Source organism: Prionailurus viverrinus, chromosome D3 (genome assembly GCF_022837055.1).
Source record: "Prionailurus viverrinus isolate Anna chromosome D3, UM_Priviv_1.0, whole genome shotgun sequence".
NCBI lineage: Eukaryota > Metazoa > Chordata > Mammalia > Carnivora > Felidae > Prionailurus > Prionailurus viverrinus.
Window position 1 is genome coordinate 24,704,491 of NC_062572.1, and position 17,959 is coordinate 24,722,449.

At 43.9% G+C, this 17,959-nt stretch overlaps 1 protein-coding gene across 3 annotated transcripts in view; it reads right to left on the reverse strand.

The window, feature by feature from the left end:
• KREMEN1 (kringle containing transmembrane protein 1) overlaps positions 1 to 17,959 on the reverse strand; it is a 74,380-nt gene that overhangs the window by 55,062 nt on the left and 1,359 nt on the right. For 2 of the 3 annotated variants that reach the window (XM_047828382.1, XM_047828381.1), the window contains exon 1: positions 17,411 to 17,548. The exons of the other annotated variant lie outside the window; for it this stretch is intronic. In XM_047828382.1, coding sequence (XP_047684338.1) covers positions 17,411 to 17,507 — 97 coding nt within the window. In that variant the 5' untranslated portion in view covers positions 17,508 to 17,548. Of the gene's footprint in view, positions 1 to 17,410; positions 17,549 to 17,959 lie in introns of those variants that run through there. 3 annotated transcript variants of the gene reach the window in all.

The following is a 17,959-nucleotide window of genomic DNA, read 5'->3' on the forward strand; positions in this document are numbered from 1 at the left end:
GGTTTGAATACAGGGTCTGAGAGAAAGAGGGTATAACTTGGGGTATAACTCCAAGGATGGGGGCCTGAATGGAGAAGCCATTTCCTACAATGGGGAGGACCCAAGAAGCGCAGAGTACCTTGGGTGGAACCCAGGGTTTGGCTGTGGATCAGTTGAGTCTGGGTGGAGATATACAGTAAGCAGATGGCTCAGTGAGCCTGGAGCTGAGGAAAGAGGCCGAGCGAGGATGGGGCTAGAAATGTGGCAGTAACAGCATGGATGCGTGGAGGGAACAGGATTACTGTGTGTGGAGACAGAAGATATTTGGGCTGAGCCCTGGGGTCCTGCAACATTTCAGGCTTGGAAAGAGGAGGGCCTGGCGCTGATGCGTGAGAAAGTGCAGCCTGAGAGGTGGGAGAAAAGCTAAGAAAGTGTGTGGGTCTCAGAAGTCAAGGAAGGTGATTTGAGAGGGAAGGAATAACAAACTGAACAGAGGAAACCTCATTTCCTCATCTTCTCTGGCTAGATCCCAATCACCTCACAGAATTCATCTGTTTGACTCGATCTCTCCACCAGAAAACTCCAAATATTTTATGTTGGGGATTGAATGGAAATAGCCCTGATGTGAAACATAAGCCTGACAGAAATTTAGTAATACAGCAGAAAACTTCCTCCATAAGGCTGGCATCAAAGCACCCAGAGCATTAATTCCACTTTTCTAAGTTGCTAATTCCTTATCTTTTCCCCTGTCATCAAAATCCTCCAAAGTATGGCATATGACATTTATTTGAAAAATTGGAGATGCTAATTTTATTGAAATTTCCTTGAGGTAAGTGGAATCACATTAGGATGATCAAATCCTTGGCTGAGAATCTTGAGCGCATGATTTTGTGGCAACTGGCTATTTTCTGTAGGACCTGCTATGCTATGAAGTGATAGTAAGATCTGTGGGCAAGGCCCCACGTTTGGTTGAGAGCTCAGTACTCCTTCATTGCTAATTAAAGCAAACTGGAGCCTTCTCCCATAAAGCTATTGTTTGTTATGCCTGGAATTCTGAAGTGTTGGGCATAAAGAGAAGACCTGATGCCATATACATTCTAAACTTTTATTTTTATACCTCAAAATCCATAGGATCTCACATATTCACACGGTATATGTAAAAAGTACTTGGAAATTTCAATAATTGACAGGCATGAGCTGTAGAAGACATAGAAATACTCCCCCCAAAATATTTTCCACATTACAGTTCTCAGTCTACCTCTTGGGGAATCCTTGAAAGATGGGGACCCGCTCCATAGACAAATACTATATATACAACATTGACAATTTCAGAAGTGTTCATGGAATTCCTGAAGCCCTTCTATGCAGCCCCAAGTTCCATTAACTCTAAGTACCCTGAAATAAGTGATATCTACAGAATACACACACACACACACACACACACACAGAAATTTATAGGCTTGAGTATTTAATTTCAAGGGTTATGAAATAGTTTAAATCAAATACCATTCTGCACAGAAACTTTCTATTAACAATGTGGTATGGTATGGAAATCATACATTAGGGTCTGAAGCCAGCCTTCAGCCTATGGTTTACAAGCTACAGGCACTCAGCTAAACACTTTAAGCCTCGGTTTCCTCACTTGTAAAATGGGGGATTAGGGCTCAGGGCAACTGGAAGAATTGGAGGACGTACAAGTAAAATGCCTAGCACACAGTAGGTATCCAATAAGTTATTACAACATAATTATAAAGTTTTTTTAAATAATCAAATTTTATTATAAATTTGAGACCATGATGATCACATATTTCATTCTGGTCCAGAAAAATAATTATCTATAGGGATGCCTGGTGGCTCAGTCGGTTAAGCATTCAACCCACAGCTCAGGTCTTTTTTTTTTTTTAAAGAGAGAGAGAGTATGGGTGGGGGAGAGAGGCAGAAGGGGGGAGAGAGAGAATCTTAAGCAGGCTAGAATGTGACTCTGGGATCATGACTTTAGCCAAAATCAAGAGTCTGATGCTCAACTGACTGAGCAACCCAGGGGGCCCTGAGCTCAGGTCTTAATGTCAGTTTGAGTTCAAACCCCACATTGGGCTCCATGCTGGGCATGAAGTCTATTTAAAATAATAATAATAATAATAACAACCTATATTAATTACCCATGCAAGGCAATATAACATGAGAGGAACATCATCCTATTATAATTCTGTTTAATGTTATCAGGCTGCCATCAGCATAGAAAATATATGTGATGTGAGTCCTGTGTTGAATCCAAACATTCAATGAATAAGAGATAAAAAGCTCAGGTCATGATCTCACAGTCATGAGATTGAGCCCCGTGTTGGGCTCTGTGCTGACAGTGCAGAACCTGCTTGGGATTCTCTCTTTCCCTCTCTCTCTGCCCCTCTCCCACTTGTGCATGTCCTCTACCTCTCTCTCTCTCTCTCAAAATAAATAAAAAATAAACATTAAAAAAAAGTTTTTTTAATGTTTATTTTTTGAGAGAGACAGTGGGGGAGGGGCAGAGAGAGGGAGAGAGAGAGAAGGAGAGAGAGAATGCCAAACAGGCTCTGTGCTATTAGCACAGAGCCCAATGTGGGGCTTGAACCCCACCAAACTGTGAGATCATGACCTGAGCTGAAACCAAGAGTTGGACACTTAACCAACTGAGCCACCCAGGTGCCTCACAAAATGAACACTTTTTTTTTAATTAAAAAAAAAATAGGGCACCTGGGTGGCTCAGGAGTTTACACGTCCAACTTGGGCTTAGATCATGATCTCACAGCTCATGGGTTCAGGTCCCTCATTGGGCTCTGTGCTGGGCTCTGGGGTCAGAGTCTGGAGCCTACTTTGGAGTCTGTGTCTCTGTCTCTCACCCCTGCTCACAATCTGTGTCTCTCTCAAAAATAAAACATTAAAAAAAAAAAAAGAATAAGAGGTAAGAAAAGGGGCACCTGGGTGGCTCAGTAGGTTAAGCGTCGTACTCTTGACTTCAGCTTAGGTCACAATCTCATGATTCATGAGTTTGAGCCCCACATTGGGCTCTGCGCTGACAGCAAGGAGCCTGCTTGGGATTCTCTCCTTCCCTCTCTCTCTGCCCCTTCCCCCCCCCCCAAAATAAATAAACTTAAAAAAAAGTTTAAAAAAAAGGTATAATGTAGCAAATAGATTTTTTTTAATGTTTATTTGAAGAGAAAGAAAGAGAATGCATGAGCACAAGCAGGGGAGAGGCACAGAGAGAGGGAGAGACACAGAATCCCAAGCAAGCTCCATGCTGTCAGCACAGACCTGGACATAGGGCTTGATCTTGGGAACTATGAGATCATGACCTGAGCCAAAATCAAGAGTTTAATTGACTGAGGCACCCAGGTGCCCCACAAATAGATTTTTCTTAATCAAAATTTCAACTGTGTGATGAAATACATCTTTATTTATATGTTCTAATGAATCATATAACTCAATATCTGTATGTATTATAAACGAGTAAAATGCCAAGTTAATAAAGTCCCAGCCAACTGAACTCTGCCAGCTTGTATATGCACAGCATTTTTAAAGTTCATGTTCAAAACCATGAGATGTTCTTTTAAAATAATTAAAACTTGACATATATGAGATAGAGGCAGGAAAACAGCAGTTAATCTAAAAGACATTCTATTCTTTGACGAGATTTAATAAAGTTGAAGATTGTGTTCTCAATGAGGCTCTATAACTAGGTCAATTGCTAATTACACTATTTGTCTGAAGCCATACTATTGAGAAATAGAAAATTTTTTCTCATACTGAGTCCAGAATATTCCTAGTTTTCTGGTAAAATTACTAGTTGGATCTCTATCCATGATATTTATGGGAGTCACTGTTTTTAATCCATCAAAGTTAAATGTCTGTTCTATGTAGGACCACTCAGCATCTCTAGTGATCCTATGTTGGAAGAATTCAGCTGAGTTTGACCGAGTTTGGAATCAACATGAGTCAATAAACACTAAATTCGATTATTTTATGTCTTAAAATAAGACAGCAGAAAACATTTTCCAACGGGAATATCTTCTGTTCCTTTAAAGATATCTCTAAAATTTGGTTAAGTGGGTAGAATTCTAGAAATACAAGGCTGAGGTGGAAAAAGCTCCCATTTAGAGAGTAATACAACAGTGTTGCCAAATGTCTGCTCAATACACCTACTCTGCTGGGTTTCTGGTACAGATCGGTATCCAGTGGGAATTTGTGGATACATCTTCAAAGCGCATGCTCTTGGGAAAAACGGATTTTTGCACACACTCAGAAGTGCTATAGGAATGTTTATTTCAGCTGTGCAGAACCCTGAAGTAAAGAGGAAGTCTTTAGAGACACATGACTGTGGGAAGGCAGTGATTTCCAACATGTTCCTACCCTGACATGGCTGAGGTAAGAGCGGTGATTCCCACGATCACATGGAGGTAGGTTATCAGATCTAGACTAGAGACAGGATAATTTTCTGTATACATAGTACATATGGGAAATCACTGGAATAAAGAGGAAAGCATACCAGATAACCAGCTGACACTATGTGGTTTGAGCAAATCACCTGGACACTTGAGACCTCTGTTTCTTCACCCGTGAAACAATGGGTTTTGAGACAGATAGTCTCAATGGCCCTTCACTCTAAACTCAAATATCAAGACTCTATCATAATGAAACTGAAGTTCAAAAGTCTGGGATGATGAAGTTCAAAAGTCTGGGATGATGTTCAAAAGTCTGGGATGATTTGAGTGTTGATGGCTCAAAATCTCTTCCAAGCTTAAAACTCTCTAAATCTGGGACACCTGGGCACCTGGGTGGCTCAGTTGGTTGAGCATTAACTTCAGTTCAGGTCATGATCTCACAGTCTATGAGTTCGAGCCCCAAGTCAGGCTCTGTGCCCACAGCTCAGAGCCTGGAGCCTGCTTCAGATTCTGTGTCTCCCTCTCTCTCTGCCCCACCCCCATTCACACACACACACACACACACACACACACACACACACACACAGTCTCTCTCTCTCAAAAATAAACTAAAAACATGAACAAAATTTTTTAATCTGGGACACCTGGCTGTCTCAGTCAGGAGAGCATGCAACTCTTGATCTCAGGGTTGTAAATTCGAGTCCCACATTGGATGTGGAGGTTACTTAAAAATAAAATCTTCAGGGGCACCTGGGTGGCTCAGTTGGTTAAGCATCCGACTTTGTGAGTTCGAGTCCTGCACTGGGCTCTGTGCTGACAGCTCAGAGCCTAAAGCCTGCTTTGGATTCTGCATCTCCCTCTCTCTCTGCCTCTCTCTCTTTCTCAAAAAATAAATAAAACATTTTTTAAAAATTTAATAAAAAAAAATAAATAAAATCTTTAAAAAATGTTTAAAAATCTTATAAAAATAAAATAAATCAGACCCTCTAATTCTACACGTTTCTCTAATGGAAGTGACAATTCTATGGTAAAAACAAAAAACAAAAAACAAAAAACAAAAACAACAACAACAACAAAATTCAACTCCCATGTGGGCCCTGAATCTATCAGAGAGGTACTTAAGCATTAAGCATCCTTTTTGTTTAAACAAAACTACATCATCAATAAATAAATAACAAGGAAAAAAGAGAAAGAGGGAATCCTATAGGTTAATAGAAACTCTTGTCATATCACCTAACTGTACCATGCTTAGATCCTGAGTTGAACAGTAAAACAACCCAAGAGACAACCAGGGGAATTGGAACATTGATTACCAACAGGGTATTTGATGATATTAAGGAATTGTTAGTTTTTCTAAGTGTGATGATGGTAATGGTACTGTGTTTTTTAAAAGAATTTTAATTATTTATTTATTTATTCATTTATTTGAGAGACCGAAAGGAGAGAGAGAGAATCTGATGCGGGGTTCGATCTCCTGACAGAGAGATCATGACCTGAGCTGAAGTCAATAGTTATGTGTGGTTTTTTTTTCAAAGTTTATTTAGTTTTGAAGGAGAGAAAGAGAGAGAGAGAGAGAGGGGGAGGGAGGGAGTGGGGGAGGGGCAGAAGAGAGGGAGACACAGAATCCGAAGCAGGCTCCAGGCTCCAGGCTCTGAACTGTCAGCACAGAGCCCGACATGGGGCTCAAACTCACAAGATCATGACCTGAGCCCAAGTCAGACGCTTAACCAACTGAGCCACCCAGGTGCCCCAAGAGTTCTTATCATTTGGAGATACTTACTGAAATGCTTATGGATGAGATGATATATCTGAGATTTGTTACAAAATAATCTAGTTGGGGAGACGAAGCCAGTACAAATGAAATAATACTGGCCATGGCTGATACTCACTGAAGCCGGGACATGGATATATGGGATTTCCTTACATTCGTCTATGTTTGCATGTGTTCTCAATTTCCCATAATCAAAATTCGTTAAAGGATACCTTGAACACATGTTGTTTTTATAATTAATCTACCTTAGTTTCTTTTTAAGAGCTGTAAACAAACTCAATCAGCTGTAAATTCAGTCGTCTAAAATTAAGATCGACATTCACAGATCATGTTCTTGGGCTATGTATTAACAGTTGAAATGATCACAGAACAAGCTATACTTTTGACCAAAGTGGAATTACTATAAAAGTAATCACTCTAAAAAAAAATGACTCTAATGTTCTTAAAGTTATCAGTAGCTTTTTATTCAAAAATGTTTTAGATCTTTCTTTTTATTCAAGGAAACAGTGTCCTTAAAAACAGTAATGGAAGAAAAAGTCATGCCTCTCAAAGTTATTTTAACTAAACAATTTATACTTTTGGAAGGGCGCTTGAGGTCTTCTATTTGAATCTCCAGTTTCTTCATCTTTATTAACAGATGAAATATTTAATTGTTTAAAAGACTATTCCAAGAAAATTGAACCTACCATAAGCATAGGACCAGAGGTTCAAGTTCAGAAGACCCAGGAAAACACTTCAGAGGGGAGTCCTTATTATTTGTTGTATAAAACTTTGGAAAACAACCCAGAATGCAGTGCTGGTTGGGTACCACTCTTTTCCCATCTGGCTCTCATCTTGAATATGCTCTACTCCTACCCAGGCAGGGCCCACTGGAAAATGTGCCACGGTTGCCACTCTGAAGGACTTGTGTTTCTGCCAGAAACAGTCACCATGAATACACAGTGCTCAAGGAATTTGTATTTATCATTCAGGATATTAAAAATGCATACAATAATCAAATTGAAGACCAAAAGATAGTTTTTGAGAAAGAATCTAGCTCTATAACATACACAGAGATGAAGCCAACCCTCAGTGAAAGAATGGACTCATTCAGACAGAAGTCAACCGTCAGAAGAACTTTAGCTCCACGAATTAACCATGGATTCTACTGCCAACACTACCAGCACATATTCTATTGCTTTGGTGATCGTGTACCTCTCTTGAGTTAATCTTTGAATACAAATGGATCTACTTCAATCTTGAAATGAAATCTCATGCTAGACTAGTTCTCACTTATGCTTAAGATATTTTAAATCTTAAGATGTTTTAAAATTCAAAATCCAGTTCTCTGATGGAAAATAACTTAGCGCCTTATAAATCAACTTTAAAAGAAACAAAAACAAGATAAAAAGATGGAACACTATTTGAAAGGTCATGTCTAGAATAGATAGCACTATACTCCTATAGAAACTGGGAGCTCTAAAACAAGTCCCACAGCCTGGTCAGACTTTATCACCTTGAACTGTAATTGCTTAAGAAGCACCTGGTCCCGCTTCCACTAGCCCGTGAGTTTCTTGTGCATCTCATCTTTGTATCTGCAACAAGTACAGACCCCTCAGAACATGACTGGCGAATGTTAGCTGAATAAGGGAAGCAGGTATATGGGGGACCTGGGGGGAAAATGCATTACAGACATATTGAGTGCCCTGGTTTCCTCACCATAAGTTGGTGAGGAATCATGACTTACCTCGCGATGACTTATGAGAATATGAGAAGTTCCAGGAAAGTTTAGGTAAAATCAAGTACTTGAAAATCAAATACTTGCTATTTAAGCCAGAGGAATCTGCTATTTAAAGGAACTCTATGGTGAAGCCATGTAATAGGGAATAATCAACTGCCTTTGTAATGAAAACATACATTTTATATTCTGAGTTTGCTTTAAGCAGGAGACACCTGGCACAAATCCACTTCGCCTCCCCATCTCTCGACCAACCCTATTTTACACTGTCTGAAGCTCTCAATCAGTATAAAAGGAGATAAAACAAACTGATATAATCCAGCTTCTGGACAAGTTTCATCAGTATTGCCTGTGCCCTATTTTTAATTTCAGATGGCAAGAAAGTTCCCCTATAATGGAGTCCTGGAGGGCAGCCAACGCTCCATGGAAGCCAGGCTATGGGCTATTCAGCTTCCCTTGGTTGATATGGGATGGTCAAATAAGAGTTCTTGAGTGGGGAGCTAACGAGCAGGTCCACAGCATGTCCCTAAAGCATAACTTTTTTATTATTTTTTTTTCTTTTCCAAAATTTTATTTAAATTCTAGTTAGTTAACATAGAGTGTGACATTGATTTCAGGAGTAGTGATTCCTCACTTACATGTAACACCCAGCCCTAGAGCACATCTTTAAAATAAAACCCAAAGCAACAAAGTGGTCGTCTTTTATGAATTGGCACAGGCCTGAGTCCTAGTCAGAGATGCTGGGCATACAAACAGTAGGCATTTGATAGGCACTTGTTAGTTGGTCCCAAGGTAAAAATATGATTCAAGTGACAAGCTTCAGAAGCTCTAGCCAGGGAGACAGTTTTGGGCAGAAGGAAAGACTCAGTGTAGCACTAATTTATAAACAAACACAAGCAGAAGCTGTCATGTCTAGGCCAGCCACAGCAATAAGGGTAGACAGTGACCAACAGATTGATTTCATAGTCAAAGGTATAAAGTTTCACAGAGCTATAGCAGGGTTGCCAGATTCAGCAAATGAAAATACAGGATGCCCAGTTAAATTTGAATGGCAGATAAACAACTGATCAAAGTACTTTTTTAAGGTAAGTATTCCCAAATACTGTATGAGACAGATTTATGCAAAAGAAATTATTCATTGTTTATCTGACATTCAAATTTAACTGAATGCCCTGTATTTAATCTGGCGATATTCCTCTAGAGAGTAGAAACATGGTGAATCTCAGATGACCTTACTCCATTTAGGTTTCCAAAACACTGTCCACAGAAATGCATATGGACCTCAGATATGGATAATGAAGAATCTACTTTCTTTTTTTTTCTTTTTTTTCTTTTTTCTTTTTTAATTTTTTTTTTCAACGTTTATTTATTTTTGGGACAGAGAGAGACAGAGCATGAACGGGGGAGGGGCAGAGAGAGAGGGAGACACAGAATCGGAAACAGGCTCCAGGCTCTGACCCATCAGCCCAGAGCCTGACGCGGGGCTCAAACTCACGGACCGCGAGATCGTGACCTGGCTGAAGTCGGACGCTTAACCGACTGCGCCACCCAGGCGCCCCTAATTTTTTTTTAATGTTTATTTATTTTTGAGACAGAAAGAGACAGAGCATGAACAGGGGAGGAGCAGAGAGAGAGGGAGACACAGAATCTGAAACAGGCTCCAGGCTCTGAGCTGTCAGCACAGAGCCCGACGTGGCGCTTGAAATCATGGACTGTGAGATCATGACCGGAGCTGAAGTCAGACGCTTAACCGACCAAGCCACCCAGGCGCCCCAAGAATCTACTTTCTTAAGAGTAATCAACAAAATGTTGATCAGAATTGCCTCCTCCTAGGCCACAGTGAAGGGAAGGACAAAAGAATAACACAATTAGGATGGGGTTTCTCAACCTTAGCACTATTAACATTTGGAGTCAAATAATTCATTGGCGGGGCCATCCCGTGCATTGTAGGGTGTTTATTTTAGCAGCATCCCTGGCTTCCACCCGCTAGATGCCAGTAGCATACTCTACCCCACCCCACCCTGAGTTATGACAATCAAAAATGTTTCCAGATATTGCCAAATGTCCCCTGGGGGCAAAATCTCCTCCAGTTGAAACCACTGAATTAGAAGAAATGGTCAAATAAACAGAAAGTGTCATATCCATTAACCAGTGGTCACATAACAAAAGATTCTTCTCAAGGGAAGAATTCTCAGCTTGCCCTGGATGCCCTCAAGCCCGTAATAAGGATGAGAGGCCTAGTCATTTCAGCTAAGACAATCAAAAACCCCTCATCTGCCACAAGTGCTAGAGAAGAATCTTTGGTGAGCCAAGCCAATGAAGCTCTGCATGGCAGTGCGCACATCACAGCAAGCAGGGCGTCGTACACAGCCTTTGAAGACGTTCTTTTTAAGTTAACCTCCCTTGCAACTAAACTTTTTCCAAATCTCTTCCTGCCATTTGGAAGTTGAGTGATTCTCAGCTGAAAAGGCCTGTATATACGAGGTGCAGATGGCGGCAGTTACGGCCCTCACCAGATGCTGCAGTCTCTAATTTGATTGAAAGGATATAATTAGACAACAGAAACACTTTAATGAAAGAGCAAAACATGGAGGGAGGGAAGGATTGAAGGCCCTTAACTGATGCCAAAACACCCACCAGTAATAGAGGCTTTGAGTCTGGGGAAAGGGAAGGGGAAAGCCCCTTAAAAGGACAGTCCCCATTCTGTTTATTTCCCCATAGACATAGGAATAGGGATTTTATTATTGTAGATTTCCACTGTATTTTATGTGGGAACAATCTGATTAAAACCAGAAGAGTCTTCGGAAGAACATCAAAGAAAAACAAATATGGCTTCTGTGGTCATTATTAAAAATATTTTTACCAGCCCAATAATCATCTTTGAAGATGAATTTTTATAGATTGAACAGCAGCAAGTAATTTACATACTGTGATGGCACTGGTTAAGGATCGCTACCATCGTAGAAGAGGACTGCTTGGTCGCCATGTTTTCACGCAACTTTAGGCCACCAAGGAACACGGACAGCCATTTAACCTATCTGCTTGGAAGGCATGAAGAAACCACGCAGAGTGAGTTGTACATGCTGATGCTGCAACCATTTTGGATCGTCTTTAAAAGTTGCTTATGCAGTTTTTACTATTTCCTAGCTTTCAAACTTTGAGTGTGAGTATACTGCTCTGGTTCTAACCAAGAATCTAACCAAACTGAAAGAAATCCCGCCCTCAAAGTCTGAAGTTGCTAATGTGGTGTGACACTGGGGTTTGGAAGCGGCTGCAGGCTCCCCAGCCCACTAGAAGCAGGGCCCGCCCTTGTGGTAAATTGAACAATAAAAGTTTAATGCTTTGGCAACTTGCCAAGGATTAAATCAGTGGCAAGAGAAACTGGAGGCTGGGCCTAGCAGAGGAGCAGCCCCTAGAAGGTCCTGTTATAATTGAGAGGAATAAAGGCAACCTTGCATGTCAGATGGCCTAAAATCTTTTGTCTGTGAGAGATGCTTCCCAGCACCCAACTTCATTTGTCTTCAAACTTACAAGGCCAGGGTGCCTGGCTGGCTCAGTTGGTGGAGCTTGCAACTCGAATCTCAAGGTTGTAAGTTCAAGCCCCACGTTGGGTGTAGAGGTTACTTAAAAATAAAATCATAACACACACACACACACACACACACACACACACACACACACCAAAAAAACTGTTCCAAGTCCAGGCTAGGGAAGGTGTTTTCCTAGAAAGAAGATTAAAAGCGGGCGGGAGGAGTAGGGAGCAGGGGATTTCCTTGGAGGAGGAGAAGCAAACTTCTATATAGTGGCTATTTTTGAGAAGTATGAACACCCTTCTGACATTTCTACAATGGCCTCTCTCCTTTCTCTGTTCAGTCGGAATCCAGGATAATGTCTCAGAAGTGAGGTCTGGGGAAGAAGCCACTGTCGTCTTGAGAAGACAATACTAAAGACCACAGAGAGAGGGAAAAACAGAGTGAACTAGGGCTGCTCATTCTGGACTAACACATCCGGGTTCCAGCTGGACTCTCAAGGTCAAACTGAATATGGAAGGAATGTCAGTCATTGTTCTGCCCCACTCAGGGGCCCTGCACAGTGAGCCAGCCAGAAACCAACTTGCCAAGTGGCATCAGGGGGCTTGGGGAGATCTCACCTCAAAACCTCCATAGGTAGTTTTCTATGGGACACATTCATTTCCTCCTCTGTTATCCTAATTCAGGAGGCAAAAACTTCGGCAAAAGCTACAGATCCAAACTTCCGGCCTCTCTCAAGTGTTTTGCATTAACTGTTCCACAGTACAAACACAATCAACTTGGTATGTTTGAATGCTTCACTTTGTTTTTCAAAAATGTTTTAATTAAAACAAAATAATCAGCCATGCTAAGCACATTGTTGTGTTTTAAAGGCCACTTTAAAAATGAGGACAGAACCATGAAAATAAAATTCAATTGTTTAGGAAAGTGATAGAAGTTTGTTTTCTTCTTCCTCTTCTCCTTTTTTTTTTTTTTTTCCTGGCTGTTTTTCTGTGTCTCAGGCTGGTGCCACCTGCTGCCTGGGCTTTCCTCTGAGAAACAGATCTCTCAACCGTTTGCTCCAAGCAACATCTGCATAGTTGAACAAACATGGGCCAGTTCCAAAGCAGACACTATTTTCTGTATGTAGCACACACTGAACCATACTGAATTTCTTCTTAAGGCATTTTTTAAAGCATTATTAAAGATCCAAATGTATGTGCATGAACTTCCCCTCATGTAGCTTTTAAAAAAAATTGTGGTTAAATATACATAAAATTTACCATTTTAATCATTTCTACTGTATGTCTCTTAAAATTAGTTAATAGTAAAAGGAAAATGGTTCATTTTTTCACCAAAATCAAGCCTCCTTTTCACCTTTCCAGACCAGTGAGCACTGGAAAAAAATCAATACACATGGACCTTGAGTAGGACTTAGCCAAGTATAGCCTTGGGCCCAATCTGGCCCACTCCCTGACTTTGTATAGCCCATGAGCTAAGAATGGTTTTTAAAATTTTAAATGATTGAAAACAATCAAAAGAACGATATTCTGGGGGCACCTGGGTGGCTCGGTTAAGCGACCGACTCTTGATTCCGGCTCAGGTCATGATCTCATGGTTTGTGAGTTCAAGCCGCGCCTGCTCGAGATTCTCTTTCTCTCTCTCTCTTTGTCACTCACCTGCTCCTGCACATGTTCTCTCTCCCCGCTCCCCCGTCAAAATAAATAAATAACCTTTTAAAAAAATGAATAGTATTTTGTGACACATAAAAATTATATGAAATTTTCAAATTTCAGTGTCCCTAAAGTTTTATTAGAATATAGCCATGCCCATTCATTTATATTTGTCTCTGGCTGCTTTTGCCCTACAAAGTCAGAGTGGAGTAATTGCAACAGAGACGGTACAGAGCCCACAAAGCCCAAATTATTTACTGCCCTTTACAAAAAATGTCTGCTGGGGCACCTGGGTGGCTCAGCTGGTTGAACATCTGACTCTTGATTTCGGCTCAGGTCAAGATCTCAGGGTTGTAGGACTGCGCCCTGCATCAGGCTCTGCACTAAGTGTGGAGCGTGCTTGGGATTCTCTCTCTCTCTCCCTCTTCCCAGCTCATGCATGCTCTTTCTCTCTCAAGAAAAAAAAAAAAAAAAAAAAAATGGAGCACCTGGGTGGCTCAGTCAGTTAAGCTTCCAACTTCAGCTCAGGTCATGATCTCATGGTTCACGAGTTTAAGCCCTCTGTCGGGCTCTGTGCTGACAGCTCAGAGCCTGAAGCCTGCTTTGGATTCTGTGTCTCCCTGTCTCTCTGCCCCACCCCTGCTTGTGCTCAGTCAGTCTCTCTCTCTCAAAAATAAATAAAAACATTTTTTAAAATTAAAAAAAAATGTCTGCTAACATCTGACCTAGGCCCTCAGATGGCATTAGAGGCCCCCAAATTCTAAACTAAAGATGTTACATTGCCCATCACCAAAAATCCCTAATCTGTATATTGTAAAGGTATCTAAAGCAATATATTTTATCTTCATCATTTATTGCTGTTGCTTTAACTATGCTAAATAGTGATATTATCAATAATGTCTATATTAAGTACACCAACTTGTTGTTTATTAGTAGTGAGCCTAAATGGAACTTCTTTGTGCTTTCAGATTTATAAAAGGTCTCATTGCATATCTCAAACATTAATTTCTTTATTTTTATTTTTTAAGTTATTTATTTATTTATTTTGAGAGAGAGAGAGAGAGAGAGAGAGAGCGAGAGAGAGCGAGCGAATCCCAAGCAGGCTCTGCACTGTCATCGTGGAGCCTGACATGGGGCTTGAACCCACGAACAAACCATGAGATCATGACTTGAGCTGAAATCAAGAGTTGGACATTCAACCAACTGAGCCACCCAGGCACACTGCCGCATATCTCAAACACAGAAATATCTTTGTCTAGGAGCCCAAACAAATTTTCATAGAAACACCAGAGTTCTTTGATATCAGGTCAATTTTGACAGGTTTGTGTTTCTTAAAATACTCAGAGCATAAAAATAATGAGTCGACATGAAAGCATGTTAGTCCTCTTCACTCCTATCAGCCCCTGTGTTGCATTCAGGTAAACTAACATTAATGAAGTCCCTAAGAGGGACAGGGCTCTATACTGTATGAAGCAGTCACTGTTCACTGAACTTACAGGTTCTACAGCAAGACATACTACTGGCTAACAGGATGAATGCCAGATGAGGATTTAGAGGAGAATGAGCATCATAAGGTATTCACAGCAAATGTAACCTGAGTTGAGAAGCTCTGTGGATGCACACCTGACAGCCCCCAAAGGCAGTGAAACAGCCAAGCAGGTAGTTTGCCTTAGGTGGAAAGCTGAGGTAGCACAATTCCGCCCAGCCTTCTCTACTTTTCCTACCTCTAGGCTCTCCCCTGCAGGTCAGTAAATTCCAAATGGGAGCCCACTTCAGAGAGCTCATTAGCCCTAGGGCCCTGGCTACCTTCCTCCTAGAAAGGAAAGTCTAGATTCCACCATCAACTTCTGCCCTTATCAGTTGTGAAGGAAGGGAGAGAATCTCAAAGGAAGAATGGAGAGGAGAAGGGAGATCATTTGGGGTTGGTTATACACTGTAATTAGAACTAGCATTGGTGGGGAATGAGCTAACTGTTTTTATAAAGTCAGCATTCAAAAATGCAAACCACCAGTAATTTAAATATTACAAAATTGTGCAGAATATAAGTATTGAAATAATTTTTTCCATCCACAAAATTTCAGAGAAAATTACAGTATCAAAAAATATAAAATGGCAAGTTTGGCATATCCTCAAGGATTTAAGAAACTAGTAAGCAGGCTTGAGACAGGATGTGATGCTGAAGACCATGTGGTATCTCCCTAAAACTGCTTCTGGAACTAAAGAGGAAAATCCTGACCAGGGCACAAAAGCCCTGGTATACCAAGATGGTAGGAAACAGAGCTGGTGAGGCTTACTGGAGCAGGAACTTGGGCCACTTCTCATAAATCATCTCACAATGGTTATTTATTTGTCTCTAACTCACACTCCTAAATAAAAGCGCACCAAGGTTTCAGGTTCAAACTGCCTAAGAGCTGCTGCATTTGACCCCTCCTAGCAAAGCAAGGATGTCTGAGGAGAGGATGCCACCTTCTACCAAACATAAGCAGAGTTGAGTCACTTAACGCTTTTCAGAGCTACTACTCTGCCCTTTCCAGAAGGGGAACCAGTTTATTTCCACCCATACCTCTCTCTCCATAGAGGACATTAAATCCTGACCACACACAGATGGCAAAGTGGAACTAAGGGGTTACTAGGTTACAGTTATGTTGACATATCCTGGCTCTCGGAAAGATCCTCCTTCATTCTTCTCATACGGCAAATAGCAGAAGAGATCAAACTTCTGTAGCAGTTTTTGCAGAAGCCCCCAACAAAGCTGCCGATCACTCAGAAACCACTTCCTGAGCCGAAAGTTAACAGTACTTGGAGACCCCTTTCTATTGATCTAAAGCCAAGCTTTGCCTTTTACAGGGCTTAGCCAGACTGGAAGCTCATAGCATTCTCAGGGCAAATGAGGTGTCTAGCACTTGGTGAACTGTGAAGCACTATAAAAAGTATTATTAAAATATGTTTATTGACTGCCTTCTGTATGTGGGTGTTACCACATCAGGCAAAGGGAGTTCTCATTATCTCTCCTTTACAGATGAGGAAACTGAGGTTCTGAGAGCAGAGTCATGGCCCAAAATCACACAGTAAGTGACAATACCAAGTTCTACCACCTCCCTCCCCCCCCCTTTTTTTTTTTACTAATCCAAGCTGGTAGGTAAACAAAGCAACTGAGTTTTCTTTCAGCAACAAACTCCTGTCATTCCAGCAATACAGTCTGCGACTTTGGGTGGAGAACCCTTAGCCGGTTTTCCTACTCCAGCAAACCTGTAATGAACCCTTCCCGTCCCTTTCACGAATGCCCAACTCTCAACACCCAAACAACCTGCAGAGAAATGTAACCAGGCCAGACAACGCCCTCGTGCCTGCTCTTCAACTTGGAGAGAGTTCTGCGAAGAAGGGTGTGGATGGAAGCTAAGCAAAGTCCCCGCTTCCATCCTAGTCCAGGGCCCCACCTCGGGAAGCCCTGGCCTTAGCCTTGGCCTGGGAGTGGGTGACTGTTTAAAGTGTGGGATTACCTGGGACAAGGGGCTCTGCACTGCACCCTCGGGATAAGCACCCTAAGATCTGTAGGGGAGGTTTCCCATCACCCCTTCCTTCCCCTCACCAAGCTAGGCCCGCACCTGAGTTTGGGGAAGCTCAAGCGGCCCCGGAGGTAAGGAGGGGGCGTCCCGGCTGGGTACAGCGGGTCGTCCCGAGCCTCGGACCTGCCTCTTGCAGGGCAGGCAAATCAACTCGACTCCTCGAGAGGCAGAAAGTACAGTGCTGGGCAGGCGGGCGCAGCCGGGGACCTGGCAGAGGGGCTGGGCGCCCGCTCGGCTCGCCTCCGCACCCGCTCCTGAGCCGGGAGGCACACGAGGGCTGGGGACGCGGGGGGCGTCGTCGTGGGTCTCGCGAAGGGATCCTGGCCCGGGGGTGTCGCTGAGGCCCTTGGGGAGGGGGTGTAGCGTCTCGAGGGAGGGTACGCCACTGAGAGACGGGGCGGGATCCCAGAGGTGCTGGGGCAGAGGGGGCATCCCGGCCCGAGGGGAGACGCTGAGGAACTTGAGCAGGGGGTCCCGGGTCCTCAGGCTGGGGAGACTTGCCAGCCCGGGAGGCGTCGCTGAGGAGCTTGGCAAAGGGATCCCTAGAATAGGTACTGGGGCAGACAGGGCGCCCCGGCCCGGGGGGCGTCACCGAGGGGCCTGAGGGGGAGTCTCGGGTCCTGGGGCTAGGACCGCCCCGTCCGGGGGGCGTCGCTGAGGGGCTGGGAGAAGGAGTCCCGGGAGGTGGGAGCTACGGGTTGGGCCCCCCCAGGCGGGCCGGCCCGCGTCGCCCCTCGGGCGAGCTCGGCGCAGGGCGGGCGCCGGGGCTCGCTCACTCACCGGGTCCGGGGCCGAGGCCGGGGCTGGGCGCGGGCCGGGCCGCCAGCGTGAGCGCGGCGGCGGAGAGCAGGGCGAGGCGGGCGGCGGGCGGCGCCATGGGCCGTCAGTGCGGGGCCCCGGGGCGCGGCCCGGGGGAGAGGGGGCAGCGCGGGGAGCCGGGGGCGGCCATCGGAGCGGGACGCGGGGCTCGGGCGTGGCCCCGCCCCGGCCACCCGGCAGCCCCGCCCCGGCCCGCCCTCTCCCCAGCGCCGCCACCGCCCCGGCTGTGCGGGGCCCGCCCGGCTCTGCTGCTAGGCCCGAGGGGCGGAGCCGGCTTCGCACGCCCTCCCCTCCCGGAGCGCGCGCCGCGCCTGCCACTCACGCACCAGGCCCCGCCCACGCACCCCTTCCTCACCTGGGCCCGCCCCTGCAGGGCACTTTATTGGTCCGAACGAAGGGCGGGGCCAGCAGGTGAAGGGCGGGGCCAGGGGCCCCGCCTCCGAGTCCCAAAGCAGGGCTTTGGCAGGGCTGAAGTGGGCCAGGCGCCCAATGAGCCTTGCCCCACCCTCA